This window comes from Kryptolebias marmoratus, linkage group LG13 (assembly GCF_001649575.2).
Source record: "Kryptolebias marmoratus isolate JLee-2015 linkage group LG13, ASM164957v2, whole genome shotgun sequence".
NCBI classification, from domain to species: Eukaryota; Metazoa; Chordata; class Actinopteri; order Cyprinodontiformes; family Rivulidae; genus Kryptolebias; species Kryptolebias marmoratus.
In genome coordinates this window covers 19,937,748-19,955,248 of record NC_051442.1, presented here as the reverse complement: position 1 = coordinate 19,955,248, position 17,501 = coordinate 19,937,748, and the positions used below count along the sequence as shown (strand labels likewise).

Sequence of the window (17,501 nt, the reverse complement as noted above, 5' to 3'; positions counted from 1 at the left end):
GGACTGTGTGTTTTAATGTGTTCACAGGTTTACATATGCTGTGCTGATTGACGCTCATAAGCAGTAACCTGGCAGGCTTTTTAGGCCTCCAGGCAGAACCCCACTGAAAAAGGATTTTAGCCCTTTTCAGGTTTTCAGTTTGGACTCCCGTGAGTGAAACACAAATCGATACACATGTTCCATCTGAAACAGCTATCCGCATCGTTTTGACGGTTTCTGTGTTGAGCGTTTTGGCCGAGGCTCATCAGACGTCCTGCGACCTGAACAGCTGGTAATTAATTGGTAGAGCCTGATGGGAGGTGCAAGCTTTTTTCGCCCCCCTCTTTCTAACTCACTGACATAACTGCCTGGGCTTGGTTCCCTGCTGGCAGCAGATGAACTAGAAAGCTGTCTTACTGATTATTGGCAGACGAAAAAAGGAGATCCGCAGGGCTAAGTGAGAGAGAAAAAAAAATGTTGACTTCTTACCACAGCTACTATTTATTTCCCTCTTTTTCTGTCCTTGCATTTGTTTTAGAGGCTGTTAGTCTCTTGCCTGGGAATATTTTTGGAGAGGTCTTTGATTGAACTTGATAGGAATGCCTTTAATCGAGGCTACAAAGAAACAGAGGGACACATCCCCGTGAGTTTTGCAACAGATCTAGACAGATGAGGAGGAGGAGGCGGAACAGAGGAGTTAGCATTGTTAACAGTCTATGGGGAACAATTTGCGTTGCCTGTGGTTTCTCGTCCCTGTGAAATGGAGACCGAGTGATTCGGTTTCCCAGGCTCCTTTTTTCTCAGGGCCACACAAAAACCAAATGAAGACGTTTCAGATTGTCCTTGTTGCTGTTTATAGTCCAGCAGCAGCGTGCTTCAAAGTGGTATACAGCACCAATGGTGGCACATGGAGAGTGTTCACAGCCCTCAGATTGTAAGTGGTGTGGGCACATCGAAAATAGAAGATAATGCTCGGTCTAGTCGCCGATGCAAAACATAGGTGGTTGGCCTCAGAGCCTCAGAAAGCCAGAAGAAAGTAACGGCAGCCACTCCTTCTGAGCCTGCTTGGCTCAGCTTCGGGGTTATTATCTCCTTTATTTTGGTGTGATTCCACAGCAGCCCCGTGCATCAACTTGTTTGATATCCAGACAAGATCAGGTTAGCCTTAAAGATTTAAAGTAACGTTTCTGTACAATTATCTTGAACGTAGCTCATTTTCTACATTTCCCACAAATCTGCCTCACAAAAGGGGACTTCACAGAAGTAATACCGTTAAAAGTTGTTTTTTATTTTTTTTCTTTCCTAAAATGCCAAGTTCAACTTTAGGCCTCTAATTTGAGCCTAGTAAATGCAGATTGGTGGAGACAGCTGGCAGCACAGCATGCTGGACACGCCAGGGGTTCATTGCGCTCCGCAGCTCGACTTCCTTCCAGCCGCGTGCTCAGGCCTGAGATACATGATTTGGGGTAGATTCATGCTGATTATTTTAATCTTTTCTCATACCTCTTATGCTAGAAAGGTAATTGCTTAACCCATGAAGTTAATTCCTTAATATATGTACTATCTGAAGCACTCCATACCAAAGCAAAGCAAGAATGGCTCCTTCAAATGAAATACGGGAGCTTGATGGCTTGCTGTGTGGAAAAGCGTTGCGTTCCCGATTATCTGTGGCAGCAGTGGGGAACGAGATGTGGATGTATGGAAAGCTAAAAGGGTCCAACACTTTAAAACCCTCTGTGACATCTAATAAATGCTGGTAAAAACACTCATCACCAGACATTCAATAAGCACCACCTCATGTATTACCACAAGCACTCAGGTAGCAGAGAGATTGGGTGTTATGTTAATCAGTTATGTGTTGACCTTTATTTTGCATTCAGTTTAGGCCAAATGAGCTGAAATAAACACTCCTTTTTGTACTATTTTTATTTCATTTTTAGAGTTTTTGTTTGACACACGGCCTGTATGACACTGTTTACAGATGAGATTGGATGAAAAATAAGGTACAATATTACTTTTTTTATATATATATATATATATATATAGTGTTGTTACTCGTGTTATCTTGCTGTTCATGACCTCAGGGCCATCTTGTTTCTGCTTCTGAGTGTTTTTGTCTCTTTAAAATAAGTAATGATAATGCAATGTTTTCATATGAGGATGCAGGGTCTCAGGAGGTCAAACATATCAGACCATAAAAAATTGCACCATGTCCCCAAAAAAAAAACCCACACTAAACATGATATATTACACCTAATCACCGCCTCCATCAGAATTATGCGGGTGAGCAGCAGCCAGATGCTGCTGTTATTTTTGCCTTTTTTATCTTCCTCTCCCATTCTTTTCCTCCAAGTCTGCTTTGTTTCTCGCCTCCTCTCCCTCTCTCTGTCTGACAGACATCCACCAGCCCTTTGCTGCGCATTACGTCAGTTCTCCTGCCCAGGGATGCCAGCTGTTGATGTCACCCTTGGGTCTTTTTAATTTAGGGATTTCCGCTGGGCGAGTTGAGGGGGAGGCCCACAGCCACATGAAGAGGCCTTTTGGGGCAGAAGTAGGGCCCGGACCGGGTCTGTAACAGGGCAAGTCGGGAAAGGGTGGAACCGCTCCCTGTGGGGGAGCACAGGGCGATCTCAGAACCCTAATTAAGACTGATCGGGGCACACTTTATTGGGTGGTGCATTCGTATACTGTATTGAATCTATTTGCTGTCTGATGAGGGATGGGGGGTGGGGGGTTCAGGAGCATGCGGCTGCCTCCATGACCACCCTGCAGCTCCTCGTACTCGTGACAGCATGTCTGCGACTTGCAAACACTGCTTCTATCCTTTGAGCTGTTAAATGCAGCCTTTCAGCAGTTGTGAATTTCCTCCCTTTCAGAGGGGATCAAATGTTCCTCCCTCATTCTTTCAGACCTGAAGGCTTTGGGTGGGAGTGAACATCACCTTCCATGTAATTGATTTCATAGGTCACCAGAGTTTTTCCTCCTGATACCAGCAGTGACGGTTCAGAAAGGAAGAGGCTTAGTTTCACACTCGAAGGCCTCCGACTTTTGTTCTCTGATAGCGTGAAAACAGCTTTTTCAAGTCTGTCTAGACTGTCTTTTAAAAGCTTGTCTTAAACGTTTCTTCTTTAGGTTTCTGACTTTATCTGCTTATGTTTATAATCACTCATATATACGGAACTCTACAGATGAGGTCAGACAATCTGTCCCAATATTTGACCACTCTTCTTGACAAGATTGGTAGAGTTCATTTAAGTTGGTCGGTTTCTTCTCGTAGACCCAGCTTTTAAGCATAGTCTATAAATTATTAACATCTTGAGGTCAGGGCTTTTGGAAGGCTGTTCCAGAAGCTGGCCTGCTTTATCCAATCAGAAACCAATTCTGATGTGTTTGGGATGATCATCCTGTTAGAACACCCAAATGTGTCCACGTTTTAACCAGCTAGCTATTGATTTGAGGTAAGGTGGGATAATTTGAAATGAGCCCACCTTCAGTATATCAACCTTTTTGTGCAATGCACCAGTATCACATCATGATGCTGCCACCATCATGCTTGACAGTTGTTAGATTGTTCTTAGGTATAGTGTTCTTTGTTGGTTGGCACCTTCTCAGTTCACGGTGATATGAAACTCCCTTCACTGTGGACGGTTTCCAGTTCATGGCAGGCTTAAAGCTCAGGGATTCCTGGGTTGTTTTTGAACATCATAACCAATTTCCTCTCACTCTTAGGTCTTCACAGAGGTCTGATCCAATAAGTGCTGTCAAACAAATCTTTTTTTTTTTTTTATGCTGGCAGAGAGAAACTATCGGCTGCAGTCAATCATGATCACTAACAAAAAATGAATAGGTCTTGGCCTTGTCAAGTTAAATAACTTCTACAAGTTTCAGCACCACTTGTTAAAAGATTTAGCTGAATGTATGCTTATTCAGGCTTATCTGTATAATATTTCTTTTTTCTGCGTTTTTGCAGTATCACCCTCTGTCTTTGTGCAACACGAGCGAGGATGAGCAGCAGGACAGTGCCTTCATCACCATCGTTAAACTAGAGCACAGGGTGCCCCCCTGCCTCCCGCTGACTGAAAAGGTACCCTCCACACACGCACACGTTCACATTCAAAGGTAGCTCTTCACATGCGTTTTTCAGTCCTCTCTCTCCCTCTCTGTGACTCACTTCTTCTTTTTTTTTTCTTCTTTTTTTGGATATGTCAACAGATAAAACATCTTCCCTGTGGTCATTATGCTTTTGGATTAAAGTAAAGAAGGCTTGATTGGGAATTATCTGGCAAAAGTTTTAAGTTTTGTCCAGGATCTTTCAGGGTGAGGTCTTGGAAAGAAGAGGGTGGGAATAGCTCAGTGTAACTATGTAGCAAGTGGCTATGAGCCCTGGCTTTGGATGTGAGGCTTTCAAGCCCCAGCTGTCACTGGTCCGATCTGGGCCAGCCAGACACTCAGGGTTCTCCGTTTCTGCCTCCCTCTAATAAGAATGCAGCCAGACCTCCACAGATTCCAGCCACAATGGTTTAAATGTATGTGTAAGTTTGACAGAGCTGACCCAAATCTCCCCCTGGGTTTAAGTAATCTGCCATGCATGCTGGCTGGCAACCCCTGACTTTAAAGCAGTGTGATTTAAACTGTTGCTATTTTTCCCCCCGTTTTTCAAGTGGCAACAAATTAGCAGGCAGGAATATAGTCAGGCGACAGCCCTTTTTTTAGCCCGTGTTTTCTTTTCCTCTAATTTGAAGCCATGTCGAGGAGCTGCCCGCCGCGGCGACGATGTAGAGACATTCCCACAGTTCCCCGCCCCTCTCTTCCTCCCCCCTGTTGCTCCTTCTGAGGGGGAACCAAGCTGGGGGAAGAGCGCTGTCACTCAAGGCTGACTCCAGAAAATAGTTTTGATTAAAGCCTTAATGGCAACTCTGTGTTGTCCCATAAACAAAACCTGCCCCCTCCCTCACTCAAATGCACCCTTGTACAAAAGACAACTGCTTCTGAGTGCTTCCCCCCCCCCCTTCCTGATAGTCTTTGAAATCCAGAGAAGTTACGGAAGGAGGAGGAGTGTGTGCACGCTTGCTGTAATGGTATGTGTGTATGTGAGGGTCTTTAGTGTTGTTTTGGCTCCCTGGAAACTATGTGTTGCAATAAACTCCAGTCCAGCCACCTGCATCCTCCCTTCCCTTGGTGAGATTCAGTGCTTTTGGTCATGGTGGATTTACTGGATGGGGTAGGTCCAGTGTGCAGCTGTCGTTCAGTTTGCTCTCAGTCTTTTAGGTCTTTTGAAGGGGATGAATCAGACGGTGCCGAGCGGGATGTGTGGTGCTTCATGAGCCTCCGTCTTTGGATGGGACTTGTTTACAGTTTAGTCTGACTGTAATCCGCCCTGCCAATCTATAGAGACTCTGACGGCCACAGAGGGTTCATGTTGCACAATTTACACTTAGAATAGACTGTAAAGCAAACAAAGTGAGGTTGAAACCCTCGAAGGATGACGTTTCGTTCTTGTCATTTGTTTTTATATTGGTTTTCAGAGATTCCTGGGACCACTGAGGGGAGATTCCTTCACCGATTTGCCGTCATTGGTCTCTTTAATCCTTTTTAAAAGATGACTGATCAAACTTTTTTAGGTTGCCTTCAAACATAGAGAAAAAAAGCTCTTAAGACCCTCCTAAAGATATATTACATTAGATCTATATACCCTTGTCTAACTTTTTCGTATTAGCCTTGCATTTCTATGGTATATTGAGATATGTGGCTGTAAGAAAATATCCTCTCTTAACATATCTGATACTCAAGTGCACATATTGTGATTTACAGCTATGCCAGGTTGTCACAGATTTATTGGTCATGTAGGAAAATTCTATAGCGTGAATGTAGCAGCTTTGAATTGTCACATATATCACATATATGCAATGATAAAAGGTTACGTAGCAGTAACCCAAAAACATTACAAAATCTTATGCTACGCTGTGCTAACGTCTTGACTTTCATGGTATTTTGGCGTCCTTTTGGTGCTTTATATGTAATATAGGCATGACCGTTGCTTGTCTGTTTTGTTAGAGCTGCACATCAGTGATATATTCCTTTGTGTTCTTGTCTTAAAAGGGAATGAATACTGATCACAATGTCATGTTGGTGCTGTTTGTGCATATTGCATTGTTGCAATATATGCTGCGTTGTAAGAGTACTAGTTGTAAGAGTGCAGGTTTTTTTTTTACGTGAAGTGTACTGACATAAGACCAAAATTTTCTACTTGCCCTTCATCCCACAAACACGGATCTGGAAGGAAGCAATGTGCAAATTGCTGTTGTGGGTTTGCTCGGGACTTTTCTTGAAGACAAAGAGAACAGAAGACAAAATGCAGGACTGGGATCTGCCGCAGTAGAGCACCAAAGAACACCAGCAAGAAGAAGAAGACCTTGAAAATGGTGGCTGAAACCATGGCTGTACGCTGACAGAAGACTGCAGTTTGAAGAATTGTGACAAGAAGAACACCATAGATAGGCTGCAGCACTGAAGAACAACACACCACACCAACAAAAACAAGCAGGCGGTTACGTCCAGGCAACGTACCATATGACGTTCTTACATCAAAGCACGCATTAATTTTCCCACCCTTCAACCCGATACATACAACAGGAACACATCGTTAGACGTGCATCACGTACTTCACAAGAATGAACTTTTGGAAAACACATAAAAGGACTTTCAAAGGACAGCATATGCGATAGAATACAAAACAATCTGACAGCATTGTTATTTATCATCTTTTCCCGATACTTTCTTCTCTACTGTCCGCCCCTCCTCCACATTCAGGCTTTTCTTTGATATAAGCAGTGAGATGAAAGCTGACCAGCTCTGTACAACCTTAACTTTGAACTTAATGACTCAAATGATCTTGTAATTATTTCTGAGCATTACTTATCAAGCTTTTGTAAAAATTTTCCCAAGGCATATTACTGTAAATAACACAGTTGTTTTAATGGAAGTCTCGCTCATGTGGAAAATTGCATGTTTAAAAAAAAAAATGAAATTTTTAACCTTTTTTTTTGTTTGTTTGTTTATGTAGCTGATGAAGATCGTATGTTCTTTTTCCCTCATTTTAATGATAATTATTTCTACTTTAAATTCATAAGAATTGTTTGTGTAAAAATCACAAAACTCAGAAAAGAAAAGTAAAACAGAGTTCTCCTTATTAAATACCAACATATCACCAATATGTAATCAAAATGTGACTTTTGTAGCAGTGGAAATTTGTAACGCTTTTATAATTTTCACTTATTCAAAGTTACTCCGAACGTTTTTGAGATTTGAAAGGCACAAGCAGCATTCGAGTTTCCTCTTTGTCCACCAATCTGTGTGTCCCGTTCTCTCTGAAAGGGCCTGAATCAAATCCTTCGACCGCTCCAGTGGTTTTGCGTCACTACACAACACGACACAAACAGAGGCCACAGCTTCCCCTGCCAGCATGTTGCGCTGCAGTGGAAATGATCCTGCTGACCAACCCGCTTTGTCTCTTCACACGGAGGCTTCGAAAAAAAACGACGCCAGGCCCAAACTGCAACGATTTTACAGCTCCGCAAGAAACACGGCTCTAGTTCCACCTTGAGCCTGACTTTACTCTAAATATATGCCCTGATCTGCGCTTTTTCAAGATGATTTACTCTAGCAGAACCCTGAAGTTGTTTTGTGAACACAGCTCCTACGAAGATCGAGTCTTTGGCCCGTGTCTGAACTTGTTAACTCTCATAAAGCTTTTATTGATTCAGCTCATCAGATGAAAAGGCCTCTTGGCCCGATTGTGCAGTAATCCTGTTTTCTTTAACTGCTGCTTTCATGTTCATATGTGTTTTACAATGTGTGTCACTGGATCACAATATTTTAAGCACCCTTTTCCAAAAAACTCTTTCTGCGCACATAAACACAGAGATCAGTGGGCAAATAGCGTAGATATGATTCTTTTGAATTTGCCTATTTTTATTAATCATTACTGGAGTTTCAGCTTCACTTTCATATAAATGGTCATGGCTAGTTTTGTACTTGTGTTGGTTACGTGTTTAGCGTTATGACTAAACGGATGACAGTATACTCAGTCAGCCTGTCCACCAGCTGAAGTATGTCAGGTTCCTTTCCCAGGCGAAGAAGGCTTCTAAACATTCCTTTAGCTTCACTGGCAAAACAAAGTGTTATTTTGTTTTCCCTCATCTCAACTTAAAGTAACTTTTACTAGGCCTTTGCTTTTTGTAAAGTGCCATCTCCACACTTTAGATTTTAATTTGGATGACACAAAAGTTTATTCTGCCACCTATAAGGATGGCGGACAGTGGTGAGGCGTGCAGTAGGAGTAACAGATGGGTTTAAGGTGGGGCTGGGATCGCATCAGGGATCATCTCTGAGCCCCTTCCTGTTTGCAGTGATGGTGGACAGGTAGGCAGGTAGGCGAGAGTCCTTGTGGACCGTGATGTTCGCAGATGATATAGTGAGAGTAGGGAGCAGGTGGAAGAGAGCCTGGAGAGGTGGAGGTACTGTGTGATGCGGAGAGAAGGAGAGTGGAAGTCAGTGGAAGCAAAGCTGTGTTGAAGAAGGATACGCAGAGTGGCAGATTAGGATGCTATGGAGAGGATGAGGCAGAGGCTGTTTCCCTAAAAGGAAGGACGAAAATTTGAATGACACCAAATATGACCGAGCAGCTTTCACTGTTCGGCATACTTTGTGCTAACTCCACAACTTTACATAAGAACACTCACCACAAGAGTGATTCTGATCCTGATAAAAACAAAAAAAAAGTGCCCAACAATTAAAAAATAATGTGATTCAGATGTTCTGCTTTTGACGTGAGTTCCTTCAGCTGAACTACTCGTAACAGCTTCCAGCTCTTTGTATTTTCTGTCCACAAGTACAGCTGTGCATTTAGAGGTTTTTATGTACGTTGTCAGTGGGTGAAACAAATCTAAAATTATTACTGAAAAGCAGCTCATTAAGTTAGTCTGCAGTCACTATCAGAACATTTTGAAACAACCAGAGTTGTCCAAGTAGTCAGCCAGCCAGATAAGTTAAAGACAACATCTGTTCCCTGAGATTTTGACTATGTTTGTGTGTGTTTAGTTAAAAAAATAAACAGAATAGAAAGCTTCAAACATTTTCTCAGATCGTCTAACTGATGTTGTCATCACAATATTAAACGGTAATATTGCACAAGATTTTCTAATATCATGCAGCCCTAGCATCAGCAGTGTCCATGTTCGCTGAAACTGGATATTCTACATGCACACTGTAACATACAGCTGCTCCTTGCAAAGATCCACAAATATAATTATATACATTTTCATTGCTCCCTGTGGGAACATCATTAAAGAAGTGAACCTGAATAATTTCTGTCACATCTTGTTGGTAACTGCAGCTACATGTCTCCCTCTGGGCAACACTTAGAGATGAAGGTGATGAAGAAAGGGATGTGTTACAGCCGTTACTGGGGTTACCAGGTGTTTTGGATGAAGGCACCAGAGGAGGATTAGAAGCTGCAGAATAATTAATCAAACTGACAGGTTTGACATGCACATGATCATGAGGGTTTCTGGGGTTTGTTCTTAAACACAAAATCAGATTTAACTCACTCCAGTTACATACAATGGCTGTATCAGATCTCTCAGTACTTCACATATATATATATGTATATATATATATATATATATATATATATGGAGCTTCTGAGTTTATTGGACAGCATAATTGTAGTCTGCCATCTTGGCTCTGAGCCCATTGCTCTCCACAGATTTCCAAATGTATACTGGGAGTGTTGGGAGCATTTGTGGTGTCCGAGGTGAATGTTGGGGGGCATGGAAAGAAGGGAAGTCACTGCAGCAAGCAGAACAGTGATAGCATGCACATGTAGGAGGGAGAAAGAAGAAAAAAATCTGTTTGGAGAGCTGAAGGTATGGCTGATAGATGTTCTGATTCAGCTCCTGTTGACTGACTGAGCTCATGTGCACGCTTTGCTCCATTAAAGGGGAAGTTCAGGTCTGTGTCCAGGTTATGAATAACCAATATCTTACCTGTTGTAGATAGCTCTTTGAATGGCTTAAGTTTAATTCGGACCAGATTGACAAGCTAGGGGCTAGCCCGAGCAGAGCTACATTGGATAGCTGCCGTGTTACAACCGCTAAAATCTCAAAACTTTAATTGTAGTTCATGCGAACATTGTTTTATAAATCTTTACACTGCTGTCAATTTCAGAATACAAGATTATTTACACAGATGTTTTAAATTGTTTACAAGCACAGATAGCAGCAGTAAGTTTGTCATATAGTTTCTGCTGGTGTAATCTTGACATTGACAGAGAAATGTTTGCATGAACTTTGAATTCTTTTTAAACTGCAGTTGTTTTAAGACAGAATCAATCCAATTTGGTCTCGACCCTATTCAGACTAGCTGTTAGCTCGTCAGTCAGGGTAGAACTAGTCCCTGTTCACACATTGCTGTTTGGAAGTTAAACATTTTTACTGCGATTCGGCCGTTCGTCTGCACGACAACAGTGATCGGATTCTCTGACACCAACACGTTTTAAATCCAGGTCTCAGAGTGGAAGTTTTTGGAGATGCCTGGCATCTGTGTGAAATCACACGTGTGTGCTACGTACGGCTGCAATCAAAAGGTGTTCATCCCACTCACAGGAAGTGTTTGAGAACAAGAGAACCCTGTTGATGGAGGAACAAATTATGACTCTTGTGACAATGTATTTTTTCTCCTTGCGTCTCCCTGTCTGTACGGGGTGAGACTGACCTCAGGCTTATTCCTAAAGCTGTTTTTTTCATGTAGCAGAGACCGGGGCTGGAAGCGGAATGGCATCTGCCTTTGGCATCTCCTCTTTAGTTAGCCGAGTCCAATGTCTCTAGTTCATCTGGGACAAGTCACGGAGGAGGAACACAGGGGAACATCTGGAAAACGATGGATATTTCAGCTTTTGAGCGTAAATGCGAAAAGCAGCAGGTACACAATGGACGTTCTGGCTGGTATGAAATGCGTCAGTGTTTGAAGACTTCTGGATTTGCTTTGATTTTGCTCCCAAAAAATACATTATTTGCTTGCCTGTGCCAGACATTTAGACAGTTATCCTAAAGAGGGTGAACTGACTCACGGTCTTCTTTCCTCCGTTGGCTTAGCTCTTGATAATGAAACGGCAAGAACCACGAAGTATCTGAAGCAAACACAAGCACAATATTGTCACATTCAGTCTGCTTTCATTATTAGATTCCCATTGCTGTTAAGCAAGTAAAACATGAGCTGATCTCTATTAAATATGAAGTTCTTCCTGAAACGTTCTTTTCAAAACACTACAGGAGACTTTATTTAGTAAAGCTGTAGAATATCAGAGTGCAGAAGTATAAAATATCATCAAAAGTTCAATTCAAAGCCTGTACTCTTGATATTTTTACCCCTCGTAGCACCCCAACAAACAGCATCCATGGCTGAATGGAAGCAGCTGTTTTGTATTGTAAAAATGAGTAACTGATGCTCACGGGCAGGAAGAAGACTGTGAGAAAATAGCAAAGCGAAATCTGCTCATTTAAATATGAAATAAACTCTTCAGAGTGACAGATCCTAAAGAACTCCTTGCTGTGTTTGCAGTAAAATGGCTCACTTCCAAGAGTAATTTAGTCCTTTTCAGGCCTCTCGTCGCCTTCATGACTCCAGTAAAATGCAGCAGAGTAAACTAGTGGGCTTGTCATGGTTGAACAGCGTTACACAGACAAATGACCCAAATGTTTCTGTGGTTTCACTTGTTAAGAATCGTTTCTTGTTTTTTTGGTTTGTTTTTTTGCTCAATTTTCTATTCAGCTACTTTGGCACTGTTTGTCGTGCCTTTTCTTTTGAAAGCACGAGGGTAACATATTACAGCAACTAACCACAGTCCTCTGTTTGTGCTTGTTTCACCCTGAACCTGTTTTCTTAAAGGTTCAACGCTGTCAGTGCTCACCGCTTTATTGTGAAGATAACTGAGCTGTAAGTGCGTATCTTTGTGCTCTAGTGTTACAGCCTTCTTTTTTACTCTGTGCATTTAGTTTTAGTAAACCCACATAGTTTTATTTTGTCTCTAAAAACAGGTGGCATTTGGAGTGCGGGCACATTTTTTAAACGCAAGAGTCTTCTTTCTCTTGTCCTTTTTATGGTGATGCCAGTATTGAACACTCCGAGGGTTTTTAATAAAGCCACACAATGAGCACTTTTGTCCAGCTCGTTCCCTTATCCACCTACACAAGGAGAATCAGAACCCCACCCCTGTTCAATATAAGCTCATGTACTCTTTCTTCCTTTGGTTTTGTGTTGCAGTTGGTGGTGGTAATACAACCCCTGGCACACCAGAAAAACAGATGATAGAACCATCGCTCTTGGAGGATTTTCATTGAAATGTTTCATTTTGTAGAGAAGCCAAGTCACAGATACAACATAAAACCTACTTCATTGTAAATCATTTTAGCTTTGTTAGACATAGGTAAATTAAAGACCTAGGATTCTTTGAATGAATGCGTATCACCCGCCACTTTTCATGCCAGAGTTTTTCACTAAGATCCTCTTACGTTAAGAAATGACAGAGTTATATCCATTGAGGTTAAATCTTGAAAATAACATTTTGCCCCATCTCTCGCAATCATGTCAGATGTTGTGTGATGTGTTAGTGCTCGGAGATTATGTTGGGGTTGACTCTCAGCTACTACCACATCAAGTTTTAGCTCAGTATCTGTAAAGCTGTGTTTGTTCAGGTTGATTAGCCGTGGAAGTCCTCTTGAATTAGGTTGACTTCATATATTAATCGGATGTAGTTGTTCATCGAGAGAATACTTTCTGGGTGTTCTATTAAAAACCGTCCACTTGTGAATTAAATATTTAGCTAACAGACGAACATTGAGGCAAAAATATAGTTTTTTTAGCAGCGAGCGCTAAAAATATTTCAGATTAATCACACCCCCACATGGCAACAAGACTGCCCCAAGTTGACATCCACCTTGTTGCGCAACACTGTTCCAAAACAACTGGTAATTAATTGAGTTTTTTTATAAGTTAAAAATGCCTCCAAACTGCTCAGATAGCAATCTGATGAGATCTGAAGTCAGCTGTGGGAAGTTCAATCCACAGAGACCCCCGCCCACAACCCACAGAGCCCAAAGGACCTTTCTGTCAGAACTGATCCGTCAACTGCTGTATGAGAAAACTGCTCCCTGCCTGATGAGGAGTATTGATTTTTATCAGTGAGATCCATTGATCTAAGAACTTGAGACGGTAGGAAATGAAGAAAAGGTGCAACAACAAACTGATAGGCACTTTGTAGATTTATGATTTCATCATTTTTACCACATGATCAAGTGAGTCCATAAATTATTAGTTACTTAATCTGAAAATCTGTCCCTCATTTCAACAGCTTTTTTTAATTGATTTAATATTGAACTGATAAACATCCTCCAGCAGTGGTGAGTATTTTATTTTCCAGGGCTTTTAACTCTTGCCAAGAACACATTTTGTGCATAGTATTTTTCAATGATGTATTTTTTGGTGCCACAAAAGCCAACTAAATTACAAAAGGTATTTTAGCAATAACATGTAAAATAGATTCTTTAAATGCTTTTGGTAAATAAACTGCACTTGGATGGCGCCTTTCTAACCAACCAGGCCACTTAAAGCGCTTTACAACACAATCTACCCTCATTTACCCATCCACACACATTCATACAGCACTCTACAAAGCTAATCTGAATAAATCATTTTATAGAGTTTAATCAGTGCTTTAAACTCCATTCATATATTGATGGGGCACATTGGAGGCAGTGAGGAGTTTAGTGTCCTGCCCAGAGACACTTGGACATGTGACTGCTGACAGGAATCGAACCAACTCTCTGGTTGGTGAACGGCTGCTCTAACCACTGGTCCACAGCCACCCAAATTATAACAAGAGATGGTATGTTTCTTAGATTTACGCCTTACAGTTTCTACTAGAGCAGAATATTCAGCAATTCTTGATGAAGGGCAGAGCCGACAGATAAAAACAGTGTTATTACCTGTTTTAGTCAGTACTTCATATTTTTGCATGCTTCAGTTGAAAAGGGAGTAACTGAGTTATTGCCAAGAGGCAAAACCCACAAAGAAACCAAAATGACAAACACAGTTTGGATGTCCTGATCAAGATTTTTTTTTTTTTACCCCTTTTATAGATCTGAGTAATTTAAGATCAAGACTGACAAAACAAAGTCTCAGTCTGATACTGTCATTGTTTATTTATCATGTGTTTTTTACAGCACAAACTTCAAATTACAGACCATAAGTACAATAAAGGGTTAAAATCAATGCATCATGTGTTTGACACCTCAGTAGCTCTACATTGCAGGAAAGTTTGCTTTCTTGCAGTGTTTATGTTGCTCCTCAACTATTTTTTTTTATATCTACAAAGGAAAGAACTCATTTTTTATTCAGCTCAGGAAGCCCTGTGTTTGTTATGTAGTATCAGGAAGGTAGGTGCATGGCTCCAACAGCTCCAAAAAGGCAATAAAATCAATTTTCTCCTCCATTGTGAAGGGTTGGCTATCCAGAGCAATAAACTCAGTTATATAATTTTTTTTTATGTCTGTCTTGTGGAAATTTGTCTCTTCTCTTTAGCATTTCTTCTATAGTGTTGCTAGCCGCGTTAGCTTTATGTGTTAGCGGGGTGAACTCGGTGTACTCAGCTGAATGTTTGGGTTTTAATAGTTTAAATTAAATTGCTGGTATTGATTGCTGCTCTGGCAATTTCGCCACAAGATATATCTAAACCCAAGGATCTACTGTACAGCTCTTGTTTCGTATTTTAAAATACTTCCATACCGCAGACATGTTGGCACATCACATCACAACATACAGCTGTATTATGGCACAGCTGACGTTAAAACCATAGACAGTATATCAACAACAGAAAGCTGGGAGCTGAAGGCAATCAGCAACTCCAATATGATCCCGATCGGATGCTTGGGATTGGCTCAGATTGGCTCAGGACATCCCTAAATACAATCACAATTAGAAAGCCCAACAAAAAAATCTGACGTCAGAGTCTATACAGTTTTTGTTTCTATGAAGATTAGACTTTCCGGGCCGACCCGGAAGCAAAATTAGAAATCTTACATCAGCAGGTTTGCCGCATTAAAAGTCAAAGGTTAGGAAAGGAAGATGATAAGTCTGCAGTTGTGGTGCATTCCCATGGGAAGAATATTTTGAGCAAAGAAGAGTCTCCACCAGCAGGAATGTTTTTTCAAACTGCAGCCACCCAAACAAGCCTTGGGCAGCTGTTTGTTGACCTCATCTTATCTCTAGAACACTGCAGGTACAATATATAGAAGATTATCAACACATTAGAAACAGACACGCTGGGTTCATGTGGTTGGATGTCATAATCATCTAAATAGACTCGTTTTGAGAGAAATTTTCCCTTTGGTCCCAATGAGAGTTTGCAGTCAAGGTGGACTCTGTGGACGTGGGTGTGGCGGTAAATGTAATGAACAGCCACGTACTCTTAGTAGTAGGCCTGTGCAACTGAGAAGGGGGGTGTTGGGGTGGCGGTGGTGGTGGGGAGTCGGATTAGCAAGCATCAGAGACCTTTCATGAAGAGCTTTGCTTAGTGAGCGGCACAACAATGAGAGGAGTGCTGCAGGTTTCCCTACTTAATGAGAAGTGCATTCCTCTTTTTGTCACCACTTCAAAAACAAGTGGTGTCCTTTGCATTTCGCAGCCGTGCAGTTTAGTTTTTTTTTTTGTTTTTTTTTTTGGAAAGAGCAATTTTGGTGGCCCGGGAGAGACAAAACACACACACACACACTGGATCAGTGTGTTTTTCCAGGTGAGCAGGTGGGAAACAAAAGTACAACACGCTCTTTAAGGGGGTGGGTGAAGAGAGGTTTGGCTGTTTGTTCAGACATTTCTGACCTCTTGAGCAACAGTGTGAGCCTAAATCTACGTAGAAGACTACGTAGACCTGTTATTTGAGTGTGTTTAAATACAGTTAAAATCTATTCATCCCTCCATTGTTTCCTAAACTTTTCAGCCCCTGACTGTCAGAATAAGACTTGTGACCTCAGCTGTTGCTGGTTGAACTATACAACTTCAGTAAACAAAGGCACCATAACAACACTAACTTTAATTAAGGGTGCCAACGCGTAAGCGTAGAATCACCTTGGTTACTATTCGTCTGTTATTCTTATTCTTCCGTTACGGTTTTAGATTTGCTAGTTCTCCCGCAGCTTTGGAAAAACCTGCACAATTAACAGGAGCATCTCAATCAGAATATTGTGATATGGTTTTTGGTAGGATCACACCATACAGTGTAGAAAATATTTTTTAAATGTTTGGCAGTATTTCCACATACACAACAATGGCATTTTGGCATAATGAGTGAGAAAAGTTTTTCTTAGAAGCTCTATAGCCCAAGAAACATGGTTCAAAGTTTTTGAACCACTGTATCAGTAACTATATTGTTTTCTGGGAGTTTTGGCCAAACTTACAGAAAAGGCATTCATTAACGCTCAATGACCCAAATTTGCTACAAACCAACGTCTACCAAGTAAGTATTGGTAGTTTAGAAATAGTACTCAGTGACACATCTTTCAGTCTGCTGGATGCATGGGGCATTCAAGCTTCTCTGTGAGGCTCAGGGGTTAAACAGGCCCGCGGGTCACAGTTTAGCACGCCACCTTGACCTGCAGCATTGTTGACGTTCAGCTCGGCTCAGCGCTGTCATCACTCCTGCCAACAAGGTGCGAGTGATTTTCAGAGGGTCTCCGCCGTGCTCTCGCCACTCATCCTGTCATGTCTTGTCGGTTTCGCACCTGACGCTCGCGTTGCTAAGCTAAACATTGACTCTGAGCCGTCGGAACAGCAAACTGTCCTCACGTTGCACAGGAGATCTGGAAGATGTGCTGTTTGCTTTGAGAGGCGACGTGTTCAGATGCTGGCTCTCTTCGCCCAGTGGCTGACGATTAACAGCTTGTTGCTCTCACTTTCTCACTTTTCTGCTCTTCCCTTTTGCTCTCCCCTCAACGAGAGGACGCACTGGCTGTGTACCAACTCTGTATGGTTACTGCAGGCACACACAGCTAATACAAGCTTCTCTAGTTGTGCAGTCCAACTAACTTTGTCGTCAGCGTCACCACAAACGTTTTACACCCAAACAGTGAGATGTCTCCAGTGTTGCTCTGTGGGAAACCCCTCTTAAAAATAGAAGCAGTTGGACTATCACCTGCTTGTTTGAGTGTGTGGATTATAAAGTATGCCCGGTAATACAGCAGAGATTTTAGCCTTTGTTTTACTTTTATTGCAAAGTGTAGCAGTGCTTTTAGCTTTAGGTTTCAAGTGCAGCTTTAGTTGTTACATCTTTAAATATTTTATTTTTAAACAGCCTGTCCAAAAGCACATAATTGTGTTCCCTTTTCTTCTGCTAACGCCACCTTTCGCCCCTCTTACACTGGATGATGACCTCGCCATGCTCTCCACGACCTATTAGAAAGTAGTTGCTACAC

General features: G+C 41.7%; 1 protein-coding gene and 1 long non-coding RNA gene across 2 annotated transcripts in view; one reads left to right on the top strand and one right to left on the bottom strand.

Annotated features, from left to right (window-relative positions):
• Window positions 1-17,501, top strand: part of LOC108233786 (E3 ubiquitin-protein ligase RNF43) — a 100,037-nt gene that overhangs the window by 59,818 nt on the left and 22,718 nt on the right. The window contains exon 2 of the mRNA XM_017412470.3: window positions 3,950-4,063. Within this exon, the coding sequence (XP_017267959.1) occupies window positions 3,950-4,063 (114 nt within the window). The remainder of the gene's footprint in view (window positions 1-3,949; window positions 4,064-17,501) is intronic.
• The window catches only part of LOC119617589, a 35,635-nt gene that overhangs the window by 5,186 nt on the left and 12,948 nt on the right, over window positions 1-17,501 (bottom strand). The gene's annotated exons all lie outside the window — the stretch shown is intronic.